At 56.2% G+C, this 25,581-nt stretch overlaps 3 protein-coding genes across 3 annotated transcripts; 1 reads left to right on the forward strand and 2 right to left on the reverse strand.

Annotated features, from left to right (window-relative positions):
* Positions 1–1,937: 1,937 nt before the first annotated feature.
* On the forward strand, positions 1,938–15,996 carry LOC308218229 (myc-associated zinc finger protein-like; the record flags this gene model as incomplete). The annotated part of the gene is made up of 5 exons (XM_080639693.1): positions 1,938–1,970; positions 5,540–6,279; positions 14,406–14,469; positions 14,853–15,024; positions 15,902–15,996. The coding sequence occupies 5 exons, from the start codon at positions 1,938–1,940 to the stop codon at positions 15,994–15,996; spliced, it is 1,104 nt and encodes a 367-aa protein (XP_080495819.1).
* A 1,977-nt stretch (positions 15,997–17,973) lies between these two features.
* LOC308218226 (INO80 complex subunit E-like) lies at positions 17,974–22,651 on the reverse strand. Its single transcript, XM_080639690.1, has 6 exons — positions 22,379–22,651; positions 21,108–21,160; positions 20,509–20,584; positions 19,762–19,828; positions 19,559–19,669; positions 17,974–19,210 (listed from the first exon to the last, which is right to left on the reverse strand). Exons 1-6 carry the CDS (start codon positions 22,606–22,608, stop codon positions 19,007–19,009), a joined length of 741 nt encoding a protein of 246 aa, XP_080495816.1. The 5' UTR covers positions 22,609–22,651; the 3' UTR covers positions 17,974–19,006.
* A 211-nt stretch (positions 22,652–22,862) lies between these two features.
* LOC308218232 (uncharacterized protein) lies at positions 22,863–23,422 on the reverse strand (the record flags this gene model as incomplete). The annotated part of the gene is given in 2 exon segments (XM_080639696.1): positions 22,863–23,374; positions 23,377–23,422. Coding segments are annotated over 2 exon segments (558 nt in total), but the record flags the coding sequence as incomplete, so codon positions are not given.
* Between the last annotated feature and the right edge of the window lie 2,159 nt (positions 23,423–25,581).

Genomic DNA, 25,581 nt, shown 5'->3' on the forward strand with positions numbered 1-25,581 from the left:
CGCGAAAACGGCGCGAAAAGGGCGCGAAAACGGCGCGAAAATGGCGCGAATCAGCCCCAAAGCAGCCCAAAATTGGCCCAAGTCAGCGCAAAATACAGGGAGGAGTGGGGGGAGAGTGAAATGGAGGGAAAAGAGGGTGAAATTAGCCCGAAATCAGCCCGAAAATGGAGCAAATCAGCGCAAATTAGACCAAAATCAGCCCAAATTAGACCAAAAGTAGCTGAAATTAGCAGAAAATACAGGGAGGAGTGGGGAGAGAGTGAAATACAGCGAAAATGGGGTGAAATCAGCCCCAAATTGGCACAAATCAGCGTAAATTAGACCAAACCTGCCCATAATCAGCGCAAATCAGACCAAAATTGGTCAAGATCAGCCAAAATGGGCCCAAATTAGGCTAAAATGACCTGAAATTAGCACAAAATACAGGGAGGAGTGGGGGAGAGTGAAATAGAGTGAAAAGAGGGCGAAATTAGGGCAAAATCAGCCCGAAAATGGCACAGATCAGCCCAAATGAGACCAAAATTCACTAAAATCACCCTGAATTACATGAAAATCAGCCAAAATCAGCCGAAATTCGATCCAAATTGACTGAAATCGGTACCAAATACACGGAGGAGTGGGGGGGAGATTGAAATAGAGCCAAAATAGGGTGAAATTAGCCCAAAATCAGCCCCAAAGCAGCCCAAATTCAGCCAAATCAGCCTCAGGCGGCAAAAATAGCCCCAAATCAGTAGAAAACAGCCCCAGAATCAGCCCAAATCGGCCCAAAAGGCACTGATGGGGGGGGATGAGCCCCAAAATAGAGCGAAATCGGCCCCAAAAGACCCCAAATTCAGCCCAAAATGGACCCAACCCCCCCCAATAAACGTCTCTGCCCCCCCCCCATTGGCTTCTATGGGGGGGGGGGCGTCGCTGCGCAAAATGGCCGCCGGGCGGCGAAATGGCGGGAAAGCGAGAGGGGAGGGGGCGTGGCCTCAGGGGAGGGGGCGTGGTCATGAGGGCGCGGCCATATAAGGGATGGGGGCGTGGTCACAAGGGAGCCATGCCCATATAAGGGGAGGGGAGGGCTCGGCCTCAAGGGGGGGTTGTCCCACAAGGGGCACGGCCTTATTAGGAGAGGGGGGCGTGGTTGAGGAGGGGGCGTGGCCATACAGCGAGTCATGTCCATATAAGGGAAGGGGGCATGGTTAGGAGGCGGGGCGCTGCCATATAAGGAGAGGGGGCGTGGTTGAGGAAGGGGGGCGTGGCCATGAAGGGCGCCATGCCCATATAAGGGGGGAGGGGCGCAGCCTCAAGGGGGGGTCCCCCCCCGCAAGGGGCACGGCCTTATAAGGAGAGGGGGCGTGGTTAGGAAGAGAGGGCGCGGCCATATAAGGAGGGGGGCGTGGCCACGCGCGCACTCGCAGCCAATCAGCGCGAAGGGGGTTAAGCGGAGGGGTACAAAGGGGGGGGGTGCGGTTGCCGTGGCAACAGAGCCGGGGCCCGCGCGCATGCGCGCTGCGGCCCCGCCCATCCCGTAACATGGCGGCCGGTGGGGGGGGTGGGAAGGGGGCGGGGTGGGCGTGGCTTCGCGCCGTCACGTGGCCCGCCGCCCACCAATCGCGTTTCGGAACCGGGACGAGGCCGGGGGTTTTGGCTGGGTTGGGGGGGGGGGGGGGGGAGGCGGCGGCCATTTTGTGCGCGCGGGAAAAGCGGCGGGCGCGGGAAAAGGGCGGGGGCGGGAGAGGGCTCGCGCCGTCCCCGCCCAATCAGCGCCCGCGCGCGCTCCCGGCGCGCCAAAAGCGGCGGCGGCGGCGGCGGGAAAAGGGGGGGGTGGGGGGGGTGGGGAAACCCCGCCCTCGTTTCCCGCCACCGCGGGCGCGCCAAAAGCTCCGCCCCCTTCTTCCCCCCCCCCCCCCCCCCTTCTTTCATCGCTCGGCCCCGCCCCCAACCGCGAGATGGAGCCCGGGTGGGAACGGTTCGTGCTGCAGGTACCGGGGAGCGGGGGCTATGGGGGGCAATGGGGTAATGGGGGCTATGGGGCTATGGGGGGCTATGGGGTAATGGGGGGCAATGGGGTAATGGGGGCTATGGGGCTATAGGGGGCTATGGGGTAATGGGGGGCAATGGGGTAATGGGGGCTATGGGGCTATAGGGGGCTATGGGGTAATGGGGGGCAATGGGGTAATGGGGGCTATGGGGCTATGGGGGGCTATGGGGTAATGGGGGGCAATGGGGTAATGGGGGCTATGGGGCTATGGGGGGCTATGGGGTAATGGGGGGCAATGGGGTAATGGGGGCTATGGGGCTATAGGGGGCTATGGGGTAATGGGGGGCTAGAGGGGGTAATGGGGGCTATGGGGCTATGGGGGGCTATGGGGTAATGGGGGGATATAGGGGGTAATGGGGGCTATGGGGCTATGGGGGGCTATGGGGTAATGGGGGGCTATAGAGGGTAATGGGGGGCTATGGGGGCTATGGGGCTATAGGGGGCTATGGGTGGTAATGGAGTAATGGGGGCCTATAGGGTAATGGGGGGTAATGGGGGCTATAGGGGGCTATGGGGTAATGGGGGGCAATGGGGGGTAATGGGGGCTATGGGGTAATGGGGGGTATGGGGGGTAATGGAGTAATGGGGGCCTGTAGGGTAATGGGGGGCAATGGAGGCTATGGGGCTATAGGGGGCTATGGGGCAATGGGGGGCAATGGGGGCCTATGGGGGGCTATGGGGGCTATGGGGTAATGGGGGGGCTATTGGAGTAATGAGGGGCTATGGGGCTATGGGGCTATAGGGGGCTATGGGGTAATGGGGGGCTATGGGGTAATGGGGGGCTATGGGGTTTAATGGGGGCTATGGGGTAATGGGGGGGCTATTGGAGTAATGAGGGGCTATGGGGCTATGGGGCTATAGGGGGCTATGGGGTAATGGGGGGCTATGGGGGTAATGGGGGCTATGCTAGCAATGGGGGTCAATGGGGGCTATAGGGGCCTATGGAGCAATGGGGTTATGGGGGGCTATGGGTGTAATGGGGGGGCTATGGGGGATTAAGGGGGTAATGGGGGGCTATGGGGTAATGGGGGGCTATGGAGTTATGGGGAGCTATGGATGCTATGGGGGGTAATGGGGGCCTAGGGGCTAACGGGAGCAATGGGGAGCTATGGGGCTATAGGGGTAATGGGGGGCTATGGGTGCTATGGGGGATAATGGGGGCAATGGGGGGCTATGGGGGCTATGGGGTAATGGGGCTTATGGGGGTCTATGGGGGCAATGGGGCCATAGGTTGCTATGGGGGGTAATAGGGGGCTATGGGGTAATGGGGTCAATGGGGGCTATGGCACTATAGAGGGCTATAGGGAGTAATGGGGTAATGGGGGCAGTAGGGGGTTATGGGGCCAGTGGGGGGTAATGGGGGCAGTGGGGGGTAATGGGGGCAATGGGGGGCAATGGGGGGCAATGGGGGGCAATGGGGCTATGGGGGGTAATGGAGTATTGGGGGCCTATGGGGTAATGGGAGCAATAGGGTCTATAGGGTAATGGGGGTCAATGGGGGCTATGGGGTAATGGGGTGCTATGGGGGTAATGGGGGCTATGCTGGCAATGGGGAGCAATGGGGGGCAATAGAGCTATAGGGGCTATGGGGTAATGGGGGGTAATGGGGGCTATGGGGCTATAGGGAGCTATGGGGTAATAGGGGGCAATGGGGGCTATGGGGCTATAGGGAGCTATGGGGTAATGGGGGGCAATGGGGGCTATGGGGCTATAGGGAGCTATGGGGTAATGGGGGACAATGGGGGTAATGGAAGCAATGGGGGGCTATGGGGCTATAGGGGTAATGAGGGGCTATGGGTGCTATGGGGGGTAATGGGGTCAATGGGGGCTATGGGGTTTAATGGGAGCTATAGGGGGCAATGGGGTATTCGGGGGCAATGGGGGCTAGGAGGGTAATGGGGCAATGGGGGTAATGGGGGGCAATGGGGTTATAAGGGGCTATGGGGTAATGGGGGGCAATGGGGGCTATGGGGCTATAGGGGTAATGGGGGTTATAGGGCTCTATGGCAGCAATGGGGGGTAATGGGGGTAATAGGGGCTATGGGTAATGGGGGAGGCTATGGGGGTAATGGGGCCTATGGGGCTATAGGGAGTTATGGGGTAATAGGGGGTAATGGGAGCAATGGGGGGCAATGGGGGCTATGGGTTATAGGGGCCTATGGGGTAATGGGGGGCAATGGGGGCTATGGGGCTATAGGGAGCTATGGGGTAATGGGGGGCAATGGGGGCTATGGGGCTATAGGGAGCTATGGGGTAATGGGGGGCAATGGGGGCTATGGGGCTATAGGGAGCTATGGGGTAATGGGGGGCAATGGGGGCTATGGGGCTATAGGGAGCTATGGGGTGATGGGGGGCAATGGGGGCTATGGGGCTATAGGGGTAATGGGGGGCTATGGGTGCTATGGGGGGTAATGGGGTCAATGGGGGCTATGGGGTTTAATGTGGGCTATGGGGGGTAATGGGGGTATGGGGCAATGGGGGGCAATGGGGACACTGGGTGCTATGGGGATATACTGCCCCATACTGGTCCATACTGGTCCATACTGCTCCATACTGGTCCATACCGGTCCATACCACTCCATACTGGCCCATACCGGTCCATACTGCTCCATACTGCTCCATACCGCTCAATACCGGTCCATACCACTCCATACTGCTTCATACTGGTCCATACTGGTCTATACTGCTCCATACTGGTCCATACTGGTCCATACTGCTCCATACCGGTCCATACTGGTCCATACCGCTCCATACTGGTCCATACCGCTCCGCACTGCTCCATACCGCTCCATACTGCTCCATACTGCTCCATACCGCTCCATACTGGTCCATACTGGTCCATACTGCTCTATACTGGTCTATACTGGTCCAAACTGGCCCATACTGGTTCATAGTGCTCCATACTGATACATGCCAGTTCATACCATTCCATACCGCTCCATACTGGTCCATACTGGTCCATACTGCTCCATACCAGTCCATACTGCTCCATACCTTTCCATACTGCTTTATACTGGTCTATACTGGTCCAAACTGGTCCATACCAGTCCATACTGCTCCATACCACTCCATACTGGCCCATACCGGTCCATACTGCTCCATACTGCTCCATACCGCTCCATACTGGTCCATACTGCTCCATACCGCTCCACACCGCTCCACACCGCTCCACACCGCTCCATACCGCTCCATACTGGTCCATACCGCTCCATACTGGTCCATACTGGTCCATAACGCTCCATACTGCTCCATACCGCTCCATACTGCTCCATACCGCTCCATACTGCTCCATACTGCTCCATACTGCTCCATACTGCTCCACACCGCTCCATACCGCTCCATACTGGTCCATACCGCTCCATACTGGTCCATACTGGTCCATACTGGTCCATACTGGTCCATACTGCTCCATACCAGTCGATACTGGTCTCTACTGCTCCATACCGGTCCATACCGGTCTATATTGGTCCATACCGCTCCCCCCTAACCTCTCTCCCCTCTCCCTTGCAGGCCCCCCCCGCCGCCTCGGACCCCCTCCAGGTCGACCTCCTCCCCGTGCTCCCCCCGGACCGCCCCCCGCCCCCCGCCGCCCCCCAACCCCCTCCCCCCTCCCTCCCCCCTCCTTCCACCCCCCCCCCTCCCCCCAGCACCGTGGACGCGGGGGCCCTGAAGCCCCCGCCGCAACCCCCCCCACCCCCCCCGCCGCCGCCCCCCCCGCCCCACACCCCCCCCGCCCCCCAAGTGCGCAAGGCCAAGAGCAAGGGGCCCCACATCTGCTCGCTGTGCTCCAAGGAGTTCAAGAACGGCTACAACCTCCGGCGCCACGAGGCCATCCACAGCGGGGGGGGCAAGGGGCCCCGGCCCCATAGCGCGCCCGCCGCCGTGGGGCCCATGAAGATGCCCACGATGGTGCCCTTGAGCTTGCTGAGCGTGGCCGGCTTGAGCGGCGACGCCATTGGGGCCACGTCGGCATCGGCGGCGGCGGCGGCGTCGGCGGCGGCGGCGTCCTCCATGCAAGGGATGAAGAGGGCCCGGAAGAGCCACGCGTGCGAGATGTGCGGGAAGGGCTTCCGGGATGTCTACCACTTGAAGAGGCACCAATTGTCCCACTCGGATGAGAAGCCCCATCAGTGCCCCGTGTGCCAGCAGCGCTTCAAGCGCAAGGACAGGATGAGCTCGCACGTGCGCTCGCACGACGGCGCGGTGCAGAAGCCCTACGGGTGCAGTCACTGCGGGAAGAGCTTCTCCAGGTGGGGTTTGGGGGGGGTTTGGGGTCCGAGAGAGCCATCGGGGGTCAATGGGGCCATTGGGTGGGCAATGGGAGTCAATGGTGTCATTGGTTGGTCAATGGTGTCATTGGGGGTCAATGGTGTCATTGGGGGTCAATGGTGTCATTGGGTGGTCAATGGTGTCATTGGGGGTCAATGGTGTCATTGGGGGTCAATGGTGTCATTGGTTGGTCAATGGTGTCATTGGTTGTTCAATGGTGTCATTGGTTGGTCAATGGTGTCATTGGGGGTCAATGGAGTCATTGGGGGTCAATGGTGTCATTGGGTGGTCAATGGTGTCATTGGGGGTCAATGGTGTCATTGGGGGTCAATGGTGTCATTGGTTGGTCAATGGTGTCATTGGGGGTCAATGGTGTCATTGGGGGTCAATGGTGTCATTGGGTGGTCAATGGTGTCATTGGGAGTCAATGGTGTCATTGGTTGGTCAATGGTGTCATTGGGGGTCAATGGTGTCATTGGGGGTCAATGGTGTCATTGGGTGGTCAATGGTGTCATTGGGAGTCAATGGTGTCATTGGGAGTCAATGGTGTCATTGGTTGGTCAATGGTGTCATTGGGGGTCAATGGTGTCATTGGGTGGTCAATGGTGTCATTGGGGGTCAATGGTGTCATTGGTTGGTCAATGGTGTCATTGGGGGTCAATGGTGTCATTGGGGGTCAATGGTGTCATTGGTTGGTCAATGGTGTCATTAGTTGGTCAATGGTGTCATTGGTTGGTCAATGGTGTCATTGGGAGTCAATGGTGTCATTGAGGGTCAATGGTGTCATTGGTTGGTCAATGGTGTCTTTGGGGGTCAATGGTGTCATTGGGGTCAATGGTGTCATTGGGGTAAATGGTGTCCTTGGTTGGTCAATGGTGTCATTGGGGGTCAAAGGTGTCATTGGGGGTCAATGGTGTCCTTGGTTGGTCAATGGTGTCATTGGGGGTCAATGGTGTCATTGGGGGTCAATGGTGTCATTGGTTGGTCAATGGTGTCATTGGGGGTCAATGGTGTCATTGGTTGGTCAATGGTGTCCTTGGTTGGTCAATGGTGTCATTGGTTGGTCAATGGTGTCATTGGTTGGTCAATGGTGTCATTGGTTGGTCAATGGTGTCATTGGGGTCAATGGTGTCATTGGGGGTCAATGGTGTCATTGGTTGGTCAATGGTGTCATTGGTTGGTCAATGGTGTCATTGGTTGGTCAATGGTGTCATTGGTTGGTCAATGGTGTCCTTGGGGGTCAATGGTGTCATTGGTTGGTCAATGGTGTCATTGGTTGGTCAATGGTGTCATTGGTTGGTCAATGGTGTCCTTGGGGGTCAATGGTGTCATTGGTTGGTCAATGGTGTCATTGGTTGGTCAATGGTGTCATTGGTTGGTCAATGGTGTCATTGGGGGTCAATGGTGTCATTGGTTGGTCAATGGTGTCATTGGTTGGTCAATGGTGTCATTGGGAGTCAATGGTGTCATTGGGGGTCAATGGTGTCATTGGTTGGTCAATGGTGTCATTGGTGGTCAATGGTGTCATTGGTTGGTCAGTGGTGTCATTGGGAGTCAATGGTGTCATTGGGGGTCAATGGTGTCATTGGTTGGTCAATGGTGTCATTGGGGTCAATGGTGTCATTGGGGGTCAATGGTGTCATTGGGGGTCAGTGGTGTCATTGGTTGGTCAATGGTGTCATTGGGGTCAATGGTGTCATTGGGGGTCAATGGTGTCATTGGTTGGTCAATGGTGTCATTGGGGTCAATGGTGTCATTGGGGGTCAATGGTGTCATTGGGGGTCAATGGTGTCATTGGGGGTCAATGGTGTCATTGGTTGGTCAATGGTGTCATTGGGAGTCAATGGTGTCATTGGGGGTCAATGGTGTCATTGGTTGGTCAATGGTGTCATTGGGGTCAATGGTGTCATTGGGGGTCAATGGTGTCATTGGGGGTCAGTGGTGTCATTGGTTGGTCAATGGTGTCATTGGGGTCAATGGTGTCATTGGGGGTCAATGGTGTCATTGGTTGGTCAATGGTGTCATTGGTTGGTCAATGGTGTCATTGGGGTCAATGGTGTCATTGGGGGTCAATGGTGTCATTGGTTAGTCAATGGTGTCAGTGGTTGGTCAATGGTGTCATTGGTTGGTCAATGGTGTCATTGGGGTCAATGGTGTCATTGGGGTCAATGGTGTCATTGGTTGGTCAATGGTGTCCTTGGGGGTCAATGGTGTCATTGGTTGTTCAATGGTGTCATTGGTTGGTCAATGGTGTCATTGGTTGGTCAATGGTGTCATTGGTTGGTCACTGGTGTCATTGGGGGTCAATGGTGTCATTGGTTGGTCAATGGTGTCATTGGTTGGTCAATGGTGTCATTGGGGGTCAATGGTGTCATTGGTTGGTCAATGGTGTCATTGGTTGGTCAATGGTGTCATTGGTTGGTCACTGGTGTCATTGGGGGTCAATGGTGTCATTGGTTGTTCAATGGTGTCATTGGTTGGTCAATGGTGTCATTGGTTGGTCAATGGTGTCATTGGGGTCAATGGTGTCATTGGGGGTCAATGGTGTCATTGGGGTCAATGGTGTCATTGGGGGTCAATGGTGTCATTGGTTGGTCAATGGTGTCATTGGGGTCAATGGTGTCATTGGGGTCAATGGTGTCATTGGTTGGTCAATGGTGTCATTGGGGTCAATGGTGTCATTGGTTGGTCAGTGGTGTCATTGGTTGGTCAATGGTGTCATTGGTTGGTCAGTGGTGTCATTGGTTGGTCAATGGTGTCATTGGTTGGTCAGTGGTGTCATTGGTTGGTCAATGGTGTCATTGGGTGGTCAATGGTGTCATTGGGGGTCAATGGTGTCATTGGGAGTCAATGGTGTCATTGGTTGGTCAATGGTGTCATTGGGGGTCAATGGTGTCATTGGTTGGTCAATGGTGTCATTGGGGTCAATGGTGTCATTGGGGGTCAATGGTGTCATTGGTTGGTCAATGGTGTCATTGGGGGTCAATGGTGTCATTGGTTGGTCAATGGTGTCATTGGGGTCAATGGTGTCATTGGGGGTCAATGGTGTCATTGGGGTCAATGGTGTCATTGGTTGGTCAATGGTGTCATTGGAGGTCAATGGTGTCATTGGTTGGTCAATGGTGTCATTGGGGGTCAATGGTGTCATTGGGGTCAATGGTGTCATTGGGGGTCAATGGTGTCATTGGTTGGTCAATGGTGTCATTGGGGTCAATGGTGTCATTGGGGTCAATGGTGTCATTGGGTGGTCAATGGTGTCATTGGGGGTCAATGGTGTCATTGGGAGTCAATGGTGTCATTGGTTGGTCAATGGTGTCATTGGGGGTCAATGGTGTCATTGGTTGGTCAATGGTGTCATTGGGGTCAATGGTGTCATTGGGGGTCAATGGTGTCATTGGGGTCAATGGTGTCATTGGTTGGTCAATGGTGTCATTGGAGGTCAATGGTGTCATTGGTTGGTCAATGGTGTGATTGGTTGGTCAATGGTGTCATTGGGAGTCAATGGTGTCATTGGGGGTCAATGGTGTCATTGGGGATCACTGGTGTCATTGGTTGGTCAATGGTGTCATTGGGGTCAATGGTGTCATTGGGGGTCAATGGTGTCATTAGGGGTCAATGGTGTCATTGGGGTCAATGGTGTCATTGGTTGGTCAATGGTGTCATTGGTTGGTCAATGGTGTCCTTGGGGGTCAATGGTGTCATTGGTTGGTCAATGGTGTCATTGGTTGGTCAATGGTGTCATTGGTTGGTCAATGGTGTTATTGGGGGTCAATGGTGTCATTGGGGTTAATGGTGTCATTGGTTGGTCAATGGTGTCATTGGTTGGTCAATGGTGTCATTGGGGTCAATGGTGTCATTGGTTGGTCAATGGTGTCATTGGTTGGTCAATGGTGTCATTGGGTGTCAATGGTGTCATTGGTTGGTCAATGGTGTCATTGGTTGGTCAATGGTGTCATTGGTTGGTCAATGGTGTCATTGGGGGTCAATGGTGTCATTGGGGGTCAATGGTGTCATTGGTTGGTCAATGGTGTCATTGGTGTCAATGGTGTCATTGGTTGGTCAATGGTGTCATTGGTTGGTCAATGGTGTCATTGGGAGTCAATGGTGTCATTGGGGGTCAATGGTGTCATTGGTTGGTCAATGGTGTCATTGGTGGTCAATGGTGTCATTGGTTGGTCAATGGTGTCATTGGTTGGTCAATGGTGCCATTGGGGGTCAATGGTGTCATTGGTGGTCAATGGTGTCATTGGTTGGTCAATGGTGTCATTGGTTGGTCAATGGTGTCATTGGTTGGTCAATGGTGTCATTGGTGGTCAATGGTGTCATTGGTTAGTCAATGGTGTCATTGGTTGGTCAATGGTGTCATTGGGGTCAATGGTGTCATTGGGGGTCAATGGTGTCATTGGGGTCAATGGTGTCATTGGTTGGTCAATGGTGTCATTGGGGTCAATGGTGTCATTGGGGGTCAATGGTGTCATTGGGGTTCAATGGTGTCATTGGGGTCAATGGTGTCATTGGTTGGTCAATGGTGTCATTGGGGTCAATGGTGTCATTGGGGGTCAATGGTGTCATTGGGGGTCAATGGTGTCATTGGGGTCAATGGTGTCATTGGTTGGTCAATGGTGTCATTGGGGGTCAATGGTGTCATTGGGGGTCAATGGTGTCATTGGGGTCAATGGTGTCATTGGTTGGTCAATGGTGTCATTGGGGGTCAATGGTGTCATTGGTTGGTCAATGGTGTCATTGGGGTCAATGGTGTCATTGGGGGTCAATGGTGTCATTGGGGTCAATGGTGTCATTGGTTGGTCAATGGTGTCATTGGGGTCAATGGTGTCATTGGGGGTCAATGGTGTCATTGGGGGTCAATGGTGTCATTGGTTGGTCAATGGTGTCATTGGTTGGTCAATGGTGTCATTGGTTGGTCAATGGTGTCATTGGGAGTCAATGGTGTCATTGGTGGTCAATGGTGTCATTGGTTGGTCAATGGTGTCTTTGGGGGTCAATGGTGTCATTGGTTGGTCAATGGTGTCATTGGTTGGTCAATGGTGTCATTGGTTGGTCAATGGTGTCATTGGGGTCAATGGTGTCATTGGTTGGTCAGTGGTGTCATTGGTTGGTCAATGGTGTCATTGGTTGGTCAATGGTGTCATTGGTTGGTCAATGGTGTCATTGGGGGTCAATGGTGTCATTGGTTGGTCAATGGTGTCATTGGGGTCAATGGTGTCATTGGGGGTCAATGGTGTCATTGGTTAGTCAATGGTGTCAGTGGTTGGTCAATGGTGTCATTGGGGTCAATGGTGTCATTGGGGGTCAATGGTGTCATTGGTTGGTCAATGGTGTCATTGGTTGGTCAATGGTGTCATTGGTTGGTCAATGGTGTCATTGGTTGGTCAATGGTGTCATTGGGAGTCAATGGTCTCATTGGTGGTCAATGGTGTCATTGGTTGGTCAATGGTGTCTTTGGGGGTCAATGGTGTCATTGGTTGGTCAATGGTGTCATTGGTTGGTCAATGGTGTCATTGGTTGGTCAATGGTGTCATTGGGGTCAATGGTGTCATTGGTTGGTCAGTGGTGTCATTGGTTGGTCAATGGTGTCATTGGTTGGTCAATGGTGTCATTGGGGGTCAATGGTGTCATTGGTTGGTCAATGGTGTCATTGGGGTCAATGGTGTCATTGGGGGTCAATGGTGTCATTGGTTAGTCAATGGTGTCAGTGGTTGGTCAATGGTGTCATTGGGGTCAATGGTGTCATTGGGGGTCAATGGTGTCATTGGGGTCAATGGTGTCATTGGGGGTCAATGGTGTCATTGGTTGGTCAATGGTGTCATTGGGGTCAATGGTGTCATTGGTTGGTCAATGGTGTCATTGGTTGGTCAATGGTGTCATTGGGGGTCAATGGTGTCATTGGGGGTCAATGGTGTCATTGGTTGGTCAGTGGGAGTCAATGGTGTCATTGGTTGGTCAATGGTGTCATTGGTTGGTCAATGGTGTCATTGGTTGGTCAGTGGTGTCATTGGTTGGTCAATGGTGTCATTGGTTGGTCAATGGTGTCATTGGGAGTCAATGGTGTCATTGGTGGTCAATGGTGTCATTGGTTGGTCAATGGTGTCTTTGGGGGTCAATGGTGTCATTGGTTGGTCAATGGTGTCATTGGTTGGTCAATGGTGTCATTGGTTGGTCAATGGTGTCATTGGGGTCAATGGTGTCATTGGTTGGTCAGTGGTGTCATTGGTTGGTCAATGGTGTCATTGGTTGGTCAATGGTGTCATTGGTTGGTCAATGGTGTCATTGGGGGTCAATGGTGTCATTGGTTGGTCAATGGTGTCATTGGGGGTCAATGGTGTCATTGCTTGGTCAATGGTGTCATTGGTTGGTCAATGGTGTCATTGCTTGGTCAATGGTGTCATTGGTTGGTCAATGGTGTCATTGGTTGGTCAATGGTGTCATTGGGGTCAATGGTGTCATTGGGGGTCAATGGTGTCATTGGTTAGTCAATGGTGTCAGTGGTTGGTCAATGGTGTCATTGGGGTCAATGGTGTCATTGGGGGTCAATGGTGTCATTGGTTGTTCAATGGTGTCATTGGTTGGTCAATGGTGTCATTGGGGTCAATGGTGTCATTGGTTGGTCAATGGTGTCATTGGGAGTCAATGGTGTCATTGGGGGTCAATGGTGTCATTGGGGTCAATGGTGTCATTGGGGGTCAATGGTGTCATTGGTTGGTCAATGGGAGTCAATGGTGTCATTGGTTGGTCAATGGTGTCATTGGGGTCAATGGTGTCATTGGTTGGTCAATGGTGTCATTGGTTGGTCAATGGTGTCATTGGGGGTCAATGGTGTCATTGGGGGTCAATGGTGTCATTGGTTGGTCAATGGTGTCATTGGTTGGTCAATGGTGTCATTGGTTGGTCAATGGTGTCATTGGGGTCAATGGTGTCATTGGTTGGTCAATGGTGTCATTGGTTGGTCAATGGTGTCATTGGGGGTCAATGGTGTCATTGGGGGTCAATGGTGTCATTGGTTGGTCAATGGTGTCATTGGGGGTCAATGGTGTCATTGGGGGTCAATGGTGTCATTGGTTGGTCAATGGTGTCATTGGGAGTCAATGGTGTCATTGGTTGGTAAATGGTGTCATTGGTTGGTCAATGGTGTCATTGGGAGTCAATGGTGTCATTGGGGGTCAATGGTGTCATTGGGGTCAATGGTGTCATTGGTTGGTCAATGGTGTCATTGGTGGTCAATGGTGTCATTGGGGGTCAATGGTGTCATTGGGGTCAATGGTGTCATTGGTTGGTCAATGGTGTCATTGGGAGTCAATGGTGTCATTGGGGGTCAATGGTGTCATTGGTTGGTCAATGGTGTCATTGGTGGTCAATGGTGTCATTGGGGGTCAATGGTGTCATTGGTTGGTCAATGGTGTCATTGGGGTCAATGGTGTCATTGGTGGTCAATGGTGTCATTGGGAGTCAATGGTGTCATTGGTTGGTCAATGGTGTCATTGGGGTCAATGGTGTCATTGGTGGTCAATGGTGTCATTGGGGGTCAATGGTGTCATTGGTTGGTCAATGGTGTCATTGGGGGTCAATGGTGTCATTGGGGGTCAATGGTGTCATTGGGAGTCAATGGTGTCATTGGTTGGTCAATGGTGTCATAGGTTGGTCAATGGTGTCATTGGGAGTCAATGGTGTCATTGGTTGGTCAATGGTGTCATTGGTTGGTCAATGGTGTCATTGGTTGGTCAATGGTGTCATAGGTTGGTCAATGGTGTCATTGGGAGTCAATGGTGTCATTGGTTGGTCAATGGTGTCATTGGGGTCAATGGTGTCATTGGGGGTCAATGGTGTCATTGGGGGTCAATGGTGTCATTGGGGTCAATGGTGTCATTGGGGTCAATGGTGTCATTGGGGGTCAATGGTGTCATTGGGGGTCAATGGTGTCATTGGGAGTCAGTGGGAGTCAATGGTGTCATTGTTTGGTCAGGACTGGCCGTGACGTCACCATGTGGCCATGACGTCATCGTGGCCAGCCTGAGCCCATCGTGGCGGCGATGACGTCACCGCCGTGCCCGTGACGTCATCGCGGCGGCCATGTTTTCCTCCCCCCCCCCAGGCCCGACCACCTCAACAGCCACGTGCGGCAGGTTCACTCCACCGAGAGGCCCTTCAAGTGCGAGGTGAGACCCACGGCGCCCCATAAGTGACCCATAAGTGACCCATCCCATAGTGAGCCATAGCTCCAACCCATAACCTACCCCATAGCACCCATACTCAGCACCATTCGCAGCCCCATAACCAAGCCCCACAGTGCCCCATACCCAGCCCCATGGCGCCCCATACCCAGCCCCATACCCAGGCCCACATCGTCCCATACCCAGCCCCGTAGCACCCCATTCCCCCAGCCCCATAGCGCCCCATAACGCCCCATACCTAGCCCCATGGCGCCCCATAGCGCCCCATAGCGCCCCATACCCAGCCCCACATCGCCCCATCCCATCCCCATCCCCATCCCATCCCCACCCCCTCCCCAGCCCCACATCTCCCCACTCGTTCCCCCCAGACGTGCTCGGCCGCCTTCGCCACGCGGGACCGGCTCCGCGCGCACGCCCTGCGCCACGAGGGGAAGCTCCCGTGCCCGGTGTGCGGGAAGCTCCTGGCGCCCGCCCAGCTCAGCCCCCACCTGCAGGGCCACGAGCAGCGCCCGGCGCCCAACTGCGGCCTCTGCGACAAGGGTGGGGCCTATGGGGCGCTGGGGGGGGGGGGCTATGGGGGGTCTATGGGGGTCTATGGGGGGGCTATGGGGGGTCTATGGTTGTCAATGGGGGTGTCTATGGGGGGTCTATGGGGTGGCTATGGGGTGTCTATGGGGTGTCTATGGGGCGCTATGGGGGGGCTATGGGGGGGGCTATGGGGGTCTATGGGGGGGCTATGGTTGTCAATGGGGGGTCTATGGGGGACTATGGGGGGTCTATGGGGTGGCTATGGTTGTCAATAGGGGTGTCTATGGGGCGCTATGGGGGGGCTATAGGGGTCTATGGGGTGTCTATGGGGCGCTATGGGGTGTCTATGGGGGGTCTATGGGGGGGCTATGGGGGGTCTATGGGGTGTCTATGGTTTTCAATGGGGGTGTCTACGGGGGGTCTATGGGGCTCTATGGGGTGTCTATGGGTGTCTATGGGGCTCTATGGGGTGTCTATGGGTGTCTATGGGGCTCTATGGGGTGTCTATGGGGTGGCTATGGGGTGTCTATGGGGTGTCTATGGGGTGTCTATGGGGCGCTATGGGGTGTCTATGGGGTGTCTATGGGGTGTCTATGGGTGTCTATGGGGTGTCTATGGGGCTCTATGGGGCTCTATGGGGCTCTATTGGGTGGCGAGGGGGGGCGCAGGCAGGGGTTTGCGGCGCGGCCTGCAGGGGGCGCTAAAGGGCCGCGGGGGGCGGGGTCATCCGAGGACACGCCCCCTCCCTCTGGGGTAATGGGGGGCTATGGGGGGCTATGGGGCTCTTTGGGGTCTCTATGGGGTGTCTATGGGGCACTATGAGGGCTCTATGGGGGTCTATGGGGGGTCACTTATGGGTCGCAGTGGGGTGACTCCTGTCCCCCCCCAGGTGCGGGGGCTGAATCCTGCCCCATGGCGGCCCCAGGCCCGCCCCCCCCCGCCGTGGCCGTGCTGCCCATGGAGGGCGCCCCCCAGCCCTGGTGAGGGGCTGCCTCTGCCCCACGGATCTCTGGGGCGCCCCATAGAGCCCAATGGATATGGGGAGAGCCCCATAGCAACGCTGAGCCCCATAGGTCTATGGGGCACCCTATAGTGAAGGAGACCCCCAATGGATCTATGGGGTGACCCATAGCGAAGGAAAGGCCCCATAGGTCTATAGGGTGCCCCATAGCGCCGCAGAGACACATAGATATGGAGAGAGCCCCATATCAATGACGAGCCCCATAGATCTGTGGGGCACCCCATAGTGGAGGAGAGCCGCATGGGTCTATGGGGCACCCCACAGCAACACTGAGCCCAATGTACATGGAGAGTGCCCCATAGCAACGAGGAGCCCCACAGATCTATGGGGCACCCCATAGTGAAGGAGACCCCAATGCATATGGGGAGAACCCCATAGCAACTTTGAGCCCCATAGATCTATGGGGCGCCCTATAGCAAAGAAGACCCCGATGGATCTATGGGGCACCCCACAGCGCTGCAGAGACCCATAGACATGGAGAGAGCCCCATAGGAACGATGAGCCCCACAGATGTATGGGGCTGCCCCATAGTGAAGGAGACACCTATGGATATGGGGAGAGCCCCATAGCAACAATGAGCCCCATAGATCTATGGGGCACCCCTTAGCGAAGGAGACCCCACTGGATCTATGGGGCTGCCCCATAGGAAAGGAGACCCCAATGGATCTATGGGGCCGCCCCCTCCCCGCCCCACACTTATGGGGCGCCCCCCTCCCCCCCCAAGCCCCGCCCCCCCTCGTGTGTCCGTGGCCCCGCCCCCTGGGGTGGGGGCGGGGCGGGGTTTTCTACCGCGCGCCAATGGGGAGGGGGGAGGGGGGGGGGGGCAGAGACGACCAATAAACGATCGGCGCCCGCCTTGGCTCCGCCCACTGCGGGGGGGGGGGGGGTGGGGGGGCGCGCGCGGAGCCAATCAGAGGCGAGGGGCGTGGCCACGTCGAAGCCACGCCCCCTCGCATTGGGGTGAATGGGGCCCGGGGGGGGGGGGAGCGGATGGAGCGGCGAGGGGGCGGGGCCAGCGCGGTGACGTCACCGCGCCCCAGGCAGGCGAATGGGGGCGGGTTTGAGCCGAAATCGGGCGCTTTTGACCCAAAATGAGGGGGATTTGGGGCAAATTGGGGCAGAAAAGGGGAATTCCGCTCCGGATCCGGGGGTTTGGGTCCTCATTTTGGGGCCATTCCATGGAATTTCCATATTTTGCCTCCCAAATGTTCGGCTTTGGCCCCAAAATCCACTTTTTTCAGCCCAAAACGTTGGGGTTGGCCCCAGAATTGGAAGGTTTGGCCTCAAATCGGGGGGGGTTCCCCTCAAAGCCCGTTTTTTAACCACGAACCCCCCTTTTTCACTCCGGTGCGGTCGGGTTTTCCCAAAACCCCACTTTTTCACCCCAAAATTCCGTGGGTTTTTCCCTTCACAAGTTAAGGCATTTCCTCAAATCCAGATTTTTCCCCAAAAATAGAGGATTTTAACCCAAAATCATCGATTTTTCACCCAAAATGTCATTTTTTACCCCAAAATCACCGAATTTCACCTAAATTTCTCATTTGGAACCCCAAAAAGTCGCTTTTTAACCCAAATTCATCCTTTTTTCCACCAAAATCCGCGTTTTACCGAAAATTCCTCATTTTTTTCACCAAATCCATCATTTTTTCACCCAAAATTGTCATTTTCTTCAGAAGAAAATCCCTTTTCTCCCCAAAATCGGGGTTTTCGCACCAAAATCGCCTCGTTTTACCCCAAATTGCAGCTTTCTCACCCCAGGGTTATTTTTTTCCCTAAACCCCATGATTTCACCCCAAAATCAGGTTCCCCCCCCCCCCCGAGTGCCTTTTCTCATAACCCCCCCATTTTTTTCCTAAAATCACCTGATTTTACCCCCAAATTACAAAGTTCCACCCAGAATTGCGATTTTTTTCCCCAAATTCGGGGTTTTTTGCCCCAAAATTTATTTTTTCCCCCCAGACCAGGATTTTCCCAGGAAAAGTCGGGGTTTTTTGCCCAAAATTTGTATTTTTTCCCCCAAAATCGCTTTTTTTCCCCCCTTTTCCCCCCAAAATCTGGCTTTCTCCCGTGGGGTCACACAGGGGTCAGCGGAGGTCACGTGGGGGTAACGAGGTCAGGTGGGTCCATGGGGGTCACATGAGGTCACACATGGGGGTCACGTGGGGTCATAGGGGGTCCCATGGGAGGTCAGTCGAGGTCCTGGGGGTCACATGGGGGGTCACATGACTCAAGGCCATATGGGGTCAATGGGGGTCATGTTGGGTCATGGGGTTCCCATGGAGGGGGGTCACTTGAGGTCACAGGGGTCATGTGGGGGTCAAAATGGGGTCACTCGAGGTCGCGGGGTCACGCCGAGGTCAATGGGGGTCCCATGGGGGGGGTCCTATGATGTCACAGGGGTCATGGGGTCACACAGGGGTCAGCGGAGGTCACATGAGGGACACATAGGGTCACGGGGGGGTCACACAAGGTCACATGGGGGTCACAGAGGGGTCAAAGGAGGTCAACGGGGGTCACATGACAGCAACACTGGGTCATGGGGGTCCCAAGGGGGGGAGGGTCACTTGAGGTCACACGGGGGTCACAGAGGGGTCAATGGGGGTCACTCGAGGTCACAGGGGTCATGGTAATGGGGGTCACTCAGGGGTCACGTGACAGCACACTGGGTCACCTGGGGGTCACGGGAGGGGGTCATGCAAGGTCACTTGGGGTCACACAGGGGTCAACGGGGGTCACATGGGGGTAACATAGAAGTCAATGGGGGTCACACAGGGGTCACATGGGGTCACACAGGGGTCACGGGGTCAATGCGGGTCACATGGGGTCAACCGGGGGTCACTCATGGTCACGTGACGTCATGGGGGCGGGGGGAGGGGAGGCCACGCGGTGTCACACACAGGGGTCAGGCGAGGTCGCACCGGGGATCACATGGGGGGGGGGGGCGGGGTCACGTGGGGGGGCGGGGTCACGTGGTCACTCGGGGATGTCGATGACGAGCTCATCGTCGCCATCGAGGCCGTCGTCGTCGTCGTCGTCGCCGCTCCCCTCCCCCTCCCCCTCCCCCTCCTCGCTCAGGAGGCGCCGCGGGACCGTGCTGGGCACGGGGGGAGGGGCCGGGGGCGGGGCCAGCGCCGGCGGGGGGAGGGGCCCCAGCGGGGGGGGAGGGGCCGGGGGCAGCTGCGGGGGGGGGGGAGGGAGAATGGAGAAGGGCAGCGACCAATGGGGAGGCTGCGGGTTAGCCACGCCCCCTCTCTTTGCCCCGCCCCCTTTAAGCCCCGCCCCCTCGACTCCTCCTCTTAAGCCCCTCCCCTTTTGCCCCTCCCCTTCTGCCCCTCCCCCACTTTAAGCCCCTCCCCCTTAATAACTCTTAAGCCCCTCCCCTTTTGCCCCTCCCCCTTAAGCCCCTCCCCCTTCAGTCCCCCTCTTAAGCCCCTCCCCTTTTCTCCCTCCCCATTAAGCCCCTCCCTCTTTGAGCCCCTCCCCCCCCCGCTTAAGCCCCTCCCCTTTTGCCCCTCCCCCCCTCACCTGCAGCCTCCGGGCGCCCCCCTTGTGCCGGCGGGGGGGGGCGGGGCGGGGGGCGGGGCCGTCCGGGGCCAGGTACTGGGGGGGGAAGGGGCTGTAGGGGGGGGACGAGAGCTGGGGGGGGGAGGGGGAGGGGTCAGGCGAGGCCACGCCCCCTCCCCCCCTTAGAGGGAGCCAATGGGAGGAGGGGGGGAGGGGCTGCTTACCATATATGGAGCTGGAGCCGGGGGGAAGGAGGGAGGGGGAGGGGAGGGTGGGGGCGTGGTGCGCTTCCTGTGGGGGAGGGGAGAGAGAGAGGGTGAGGCGCCATCTTGGGGGGGGGCCGCCATCTTGATCAATGGCGGCATCCATGTTGCTTCAATGGCGGCAGCCATATTGATTCAATGGTGGCAGCCATATTGACTCAATGGTGGCAGCCATATTGATTCAATGGTGGCAGCCATATTGACTCAATGGTGGCAGCCATATTGACTCAATGGTGGCAGCCATATTGACTCAATGGCGGCAGCCATATTGACTCAATGGAAGCAGCCATATTGACTCAATGGAAGCAGCCATATTGACTCAATGGTGGCAGCCATATTGACTCAATGGTGGCAGCCATATTGACTCAATGGAAGCAGCCATATTGACTCAATGGTGGCAGCCATATTGACTCAATGGTGGCAGCCATATTGACTCAATGGTGGCAGCCATATTGATTCAATGGTGGCAGCCATATTGACTCAATGGTGGCAGCCATATTGACTCAATGGAGGCAGCCATATTGACTCAATGGTGGCAGCCATATTGACTCAATGGTGGCAGCCATATTGACTCAATGGAGGCAGCCATATTGACTCAATGGTGGCAGCCATATTGACTCAATGCTGGCAGCCATATTGATTCAAGGGTGGCAGCCATATTGACACAATGGCGGCCGCCATCTTGGCTCCTGGAGGCCGCCATCTTACCTCTTGGCCGGGGGAGGCTCCGCCCCCTTGGCCCCCTCCCCATCGCTGTTGTCTGATGACGCCGTCGCCTCCGAGTCTATGGGGGGGGATGAAAAGGGGGGGTCCATGGGGGTCTATGGGGTTTCTATGGGGTCCAGGGGTGTCTATGGGGGTCTATAGGGGATCTATGGGAGGGTCTATAGGAGGTCTATGGGGGCTCTATATGGGTCTATAGAGGGTCTATAAGGGGCTATGGGGGGTCAGGAGGGGGTTTATGGGAGATCTATGGGGGGGTCTATGGGGCTCTATGGGGTTTCTGTGGGGTCCAGGGGTGTCTATGGGGGGGTCTATGGGGGGATGTATAGAAGGTCTATGGGAGTTCTATAGGGCGCTATGGGGGGTCTATAGGGGGCTATGGGGGGTCAGTAGGGGGTCAATGGGGGTTCTATAGGGGTCTAAGGGGGGGTCAATGGGGGGTCTGTAGGGGGTTTGGGGGGGGCTATGGGAGGTCTATGGGGATTCTATAGAGGGTCTACATGGGGTCTACGGGGGGGGGCTATAGGGGTCTATGGGGCTCTATTGGGGTCTATAGGGGGTCTATGGGGCACCCCCATTGGTACCTGAGGAGTCGTCATCCACGTTCTCGTACTGCAGGAGCCGGTCCAGCAGGTAACTGCAGGGGACAAGGGCGGTCAGAGATCTATGGGGCTCTATGGGGCTCTATGGGGCCTCTATGGGGCTCTATGGGGTCTCTATGGGGCTCTATGGGGTCTCTATGGGGTCTCTATGGGGCTTTATGGGTCTCTATGGGGTCTCTATGGGTCTCTATGGGGTCTCTATGGGGCTCTATGGGGTCTCTATGGGGTCTCTATGGGGCTCTATGGGTCTCTATGGGGTCTCTATGGGGCTCTATGGGGTCTCTATGGGGTCTCTATGGGGCTCTATAGGGTCTCTATGGGGCTCTATGGGGTCTCTATGGGGTCTCTATGGGGCTCTATGGGTCTCTATGGGGTCTCTATGGGTCTCTATGGGTCTCTATGGGGTCTCTATGGGTCTCTATGGGGTCTCTATGAGTCTCTGTGGGGTCTCTATGGGTCTCTATGGGTCTCTATGGGGTCTCTATGGGGCTCTATGGGGTCTCTATGGGGCTCTGTGGGGCTCTATGGGGTCTCTATGGGGTCTCTATGGGGCTCTATGGGTCTCTATGGGTCTCTATGGGGTCTCTATGGGTCTCTATAGGGTCTCTATGGGGTCTCTATGGGTCTCTATGGGGTCTCTATGGGTCTCTATGGGGTCTCTATGGGTCTCTATGGGGTCTCTATGGGTCTCTATGGGTCTCTATGGGGTCTCTATGGGGTCTCTATGGGTCTCTATGGGTCTCTATGGGGTCTCTATGGGGTCTCTATGGGTCTCTATGGGTCTCTATGGGGTCTCTATGGGGTCTCTATGGGTCTCTATGGGTCTCTATGGGGTCTCTATGGGTCTCTATGGGGTCTCTATGGGTCTCTATGGGGTCTCTATGGGGTCTCTATGGGTCTCTATGGGGTCTCTATGGGTCTCTATGGGGTCTCTATTCGGGGCAGTTTTGGGTCATTTTGGGCTCATTCGGGGCAGTTTTGGGTCATTTTGGGTTCATTCGGGGCAGTTTCGGGTCATTTTGGGCCCATTCGGGGCAGTTTTGGGTCATTTTGGGTTCATTCGGGGCAGTTTTGGGTCATTTTGGGTTCATTCGGGGCAGTTTTGGGTCATTTTGGGTTCATTCGGGGCAGTTTCGGGTCATTTTGGGCTCATTCGGGCAGTTTTTGGTCATTTTGGGCTCATTCGGGGCAGTTTCGGGTCATTTTGGGCTCATTCGGGGCAGTTTCGGGTCCTTTTGGGTCCATCCGGGTACCTTTTGTCACGTGACACCCGGAGCAGTTTGCGCTGGGCGCGGCGCAGCTCCTCCTGGAAACATTCCTGCTCCTGCGCAAAGCATTGTGGGTACAGAGAGCCCCATAGAGACCCATAGAGACCCATAGAGACCCCATAGAGACCCATAGAGACCCATAGAGACCCATAGAGACCCCATAGAGACCCCATAGAGACCCCATAGAGACCCATAGAGCCCCCATAGAGACCCATAGAGACCCATAGAGACCCATAGAGACCAATAGAGACCCCATAGAGACCCCATAGAGACCTCATAGAGACCCCATAGAGACCCATAGAGACCCATAGAGACCCATAGAGACCCCATAGAGACCCACAGAGACCCATAGAGACCCCATAGAGACCCATAGAGACCCCATAGAGACCCATAGAGACCCCATAGAGACCCCATAGAGCCCCATAGAGACCCCATAGAGACCCATAGAGACCCCATAGAGACCCCATAGAGACCCATAGAGACCCCATAGAGACCCATAGAGACCCCATAGAGACCCATAGAGACCCATAGAGACCCATAGAGACCAATAGAGACCCCATAGAGACCCATAGAGACCAATAGAGACCCCATAGAGACCCATAGAGACCCATGGAGACCCATAGAGACCCCATAGAGACCCATAGAGACCCATAGAGACCCCATAAAGACCCCATAGAGACCCATAGAGACCCCATAGAGACCCCATAGAGACCCATAGAGACCCATAGAGACCCCATAGAGAGAGACCCATAGAGCCCCATAGAGACCCCATAGAGACCCATAGAGACCCCATAGAGACCCATAGAGACCCATAGAGCCCCATAGAGACCCATAGAGACCCCATAGAGCCCCATAGAGCCCCATAGAGCCCCATAGAGCCCCATAGAGACCCCATAGAGACCCAGAGAGCCCCATAGAGACCCATAGAGACCCCATAGAGACCCATAGAGACCCCATAGAGACCCATAGAGACCCCAGAGACCCCATAAAGACCCCATAGAGACCCATAGAGACCCCATAGAGACCCATAGAGACCCCATAGAGAACCCACAGACATAGAGCCCCCCTTTAAACCCCATAGACCCCCTTTCGCCCCCCATAGACCCCCTTTCACCCCTCATAGACCCCCTTTCACCCCCCATAGACCCCCTTTCACCCCTCATAGACCCCCTTTAGCCCCCCATAGACCCCCTTTCACCCCCCATAGACCCCCTTTCACCCCTCATAGACCCCCTTTCGCCCCTCATAGACCCCCTTTCGCCCCCCATAGACCCCCTTTCACCCCCCATAGACCCCCTTTCACCCCTCATAGACCCCCTTTCACCCCCCATAGACCCCCTTTCACCCCCATAGACCCCCTTTCACCCCTCATAGACCCCCTTTCGCCCTCATAGACCCCCTTTCACCCCCCATAGACCCCCTTTCACCCCCCATAGACCCCCTTTCACCCCCATAGACCCCCTTTCACCCCTCATAGACCCCCTTTCACCCCCATAGACCCCCTTTCACCCTCATAGACCCCCTTTCACCCCCCATAGACCCCCTTTCGCTCCATAGACCCCCTTTCACCCCCATAGACCCCCTTTCACACCCCATAGACCCCCTTTCACACCCCATAGACCCCCTTTCACCCTCATAGACCCCCTTTCACCCCCCATAGACCCCCTTTCACCCTCATAGACCCCCTTTCACCCCCATAGACCCCCTTTCGCCCCCCATAGACCCCCTTTCACCCCCCATAGACCCCCTTTCGCCCTCATAGACCCCCTTTCGCCCCCCATAGACCCCCTTTCACCCCCCATAGACCCCCTTTCACCCCCATAGACCCCCTTTCACCCCCATAGACCCCCTTTCACCCCCCATAGACCCCCTTTCACCCTCATAGACCCCCTTTCACCCCCCATAGACCCCCTTTCACCCTCATAGACCCCCTTTCGCCCTCATAGACCCCCTTTCGCCCCTCATAGACCCCCTTTCACCCCCCATAGACCCCCTTTCACCCCCCATAGACCCCCTTTCGCCCCCATAGACCCCCTTTCACCCCTCATAGACCCCCTTTCACCCCCCATAGACCCCCTTTCGCCCTCATAGACCCCCTTTCGCCCCTCATAGACCCCCTTTCACCCCCCATAGACCCCCTTTCACCCCCCATAGACCCCCTTTCGCCCCCATAGACCCCCTTTCACCCCTCATAGACCCCCTTTCACCCCCCATAGACCCCCTTTCGCCCCCATAGACCCCCTTTCGCCCCTCATAGACCCCCTTTCGCCCCCATAGACCCCCTTTCACCCTCATAGACCCCCTTTCACCCCCATAGACCCCCTTTCGCCCCCCATAGACCCCCTTTCACCCCCATAGAGACCCATAGAGACCCCATAAACCCCCTTTCGCCCCTCATAGACCCCCTTTCGCCCTCATAGACCCCCTTTCGCCCCTCATAGACCCCCTTTCGCCCCCATAGACCCCCTTTCACCCCTCATAGACCCCCTTTCACCCTTCATAGACCCCCTTTCACCCCCATAGACCCCCTTTCACCCCCATAGACCCCCTTTCACCCCTCATAGACCCCCTTTCACCCTCATAGACCCCCTTTCACCCCCATAGACCCCCTTTCGCCCCCCATAGACCCCCTTTCACCCCCATAGACCCCCTTTCACCCCCCATAGACCCCCTTTCACCCCCATAGACCCCCTTTTACCCCCCATAGACCCCCTTTCACCCCCATAGACCCCCTTTCACCCCCCATAGACCCCCTTTCACCCCCATAGACCCCCTTTCACCCCCATAGACCCCCTTTCACCCCCATAGACCCCCTTTCACCCCCCCATAGACCCCCTTTCGCCCCCCATAGACCCCCTTCTTTCACCCCCCCATAGACCCCCTTTCGCCCCTCATAGACCCCCTTTAGCCCCCCATAGACCCCCTTTCACCCCCCATAGACCCCCTTTCGCCCCCCATAGACCCCCTTTCGCCCCCATAGACCCCCTTTCGCCCCCATAGACCCCCTTTCACCCCTCATAGACCCCCTTTCACCCCCATAGACCCCCTTTCACCCCCCATAGACCCCCTTTCGCCCCCATAGACCCCCTTTCACCCCCATAGACCCCCTTTCGCCCCCATAGACCCCCTTTCGCCCCCCCCATAGACCCCCTTTCACCCCCCCATAGACCCCCTTTCACCCCCCCATA

Source organism: Psittacula echo (assembly GCF_963264785.1).
Source record: "Psittacula echo genome assembly, contig: SCAFFOLD_79, whole genome shotgun sequence".
NCBI lineage: Eukaryota > Metazoa > Chordata > Aves > Psittaciformes > Psittacidae > Psittacula > Psittacula echo.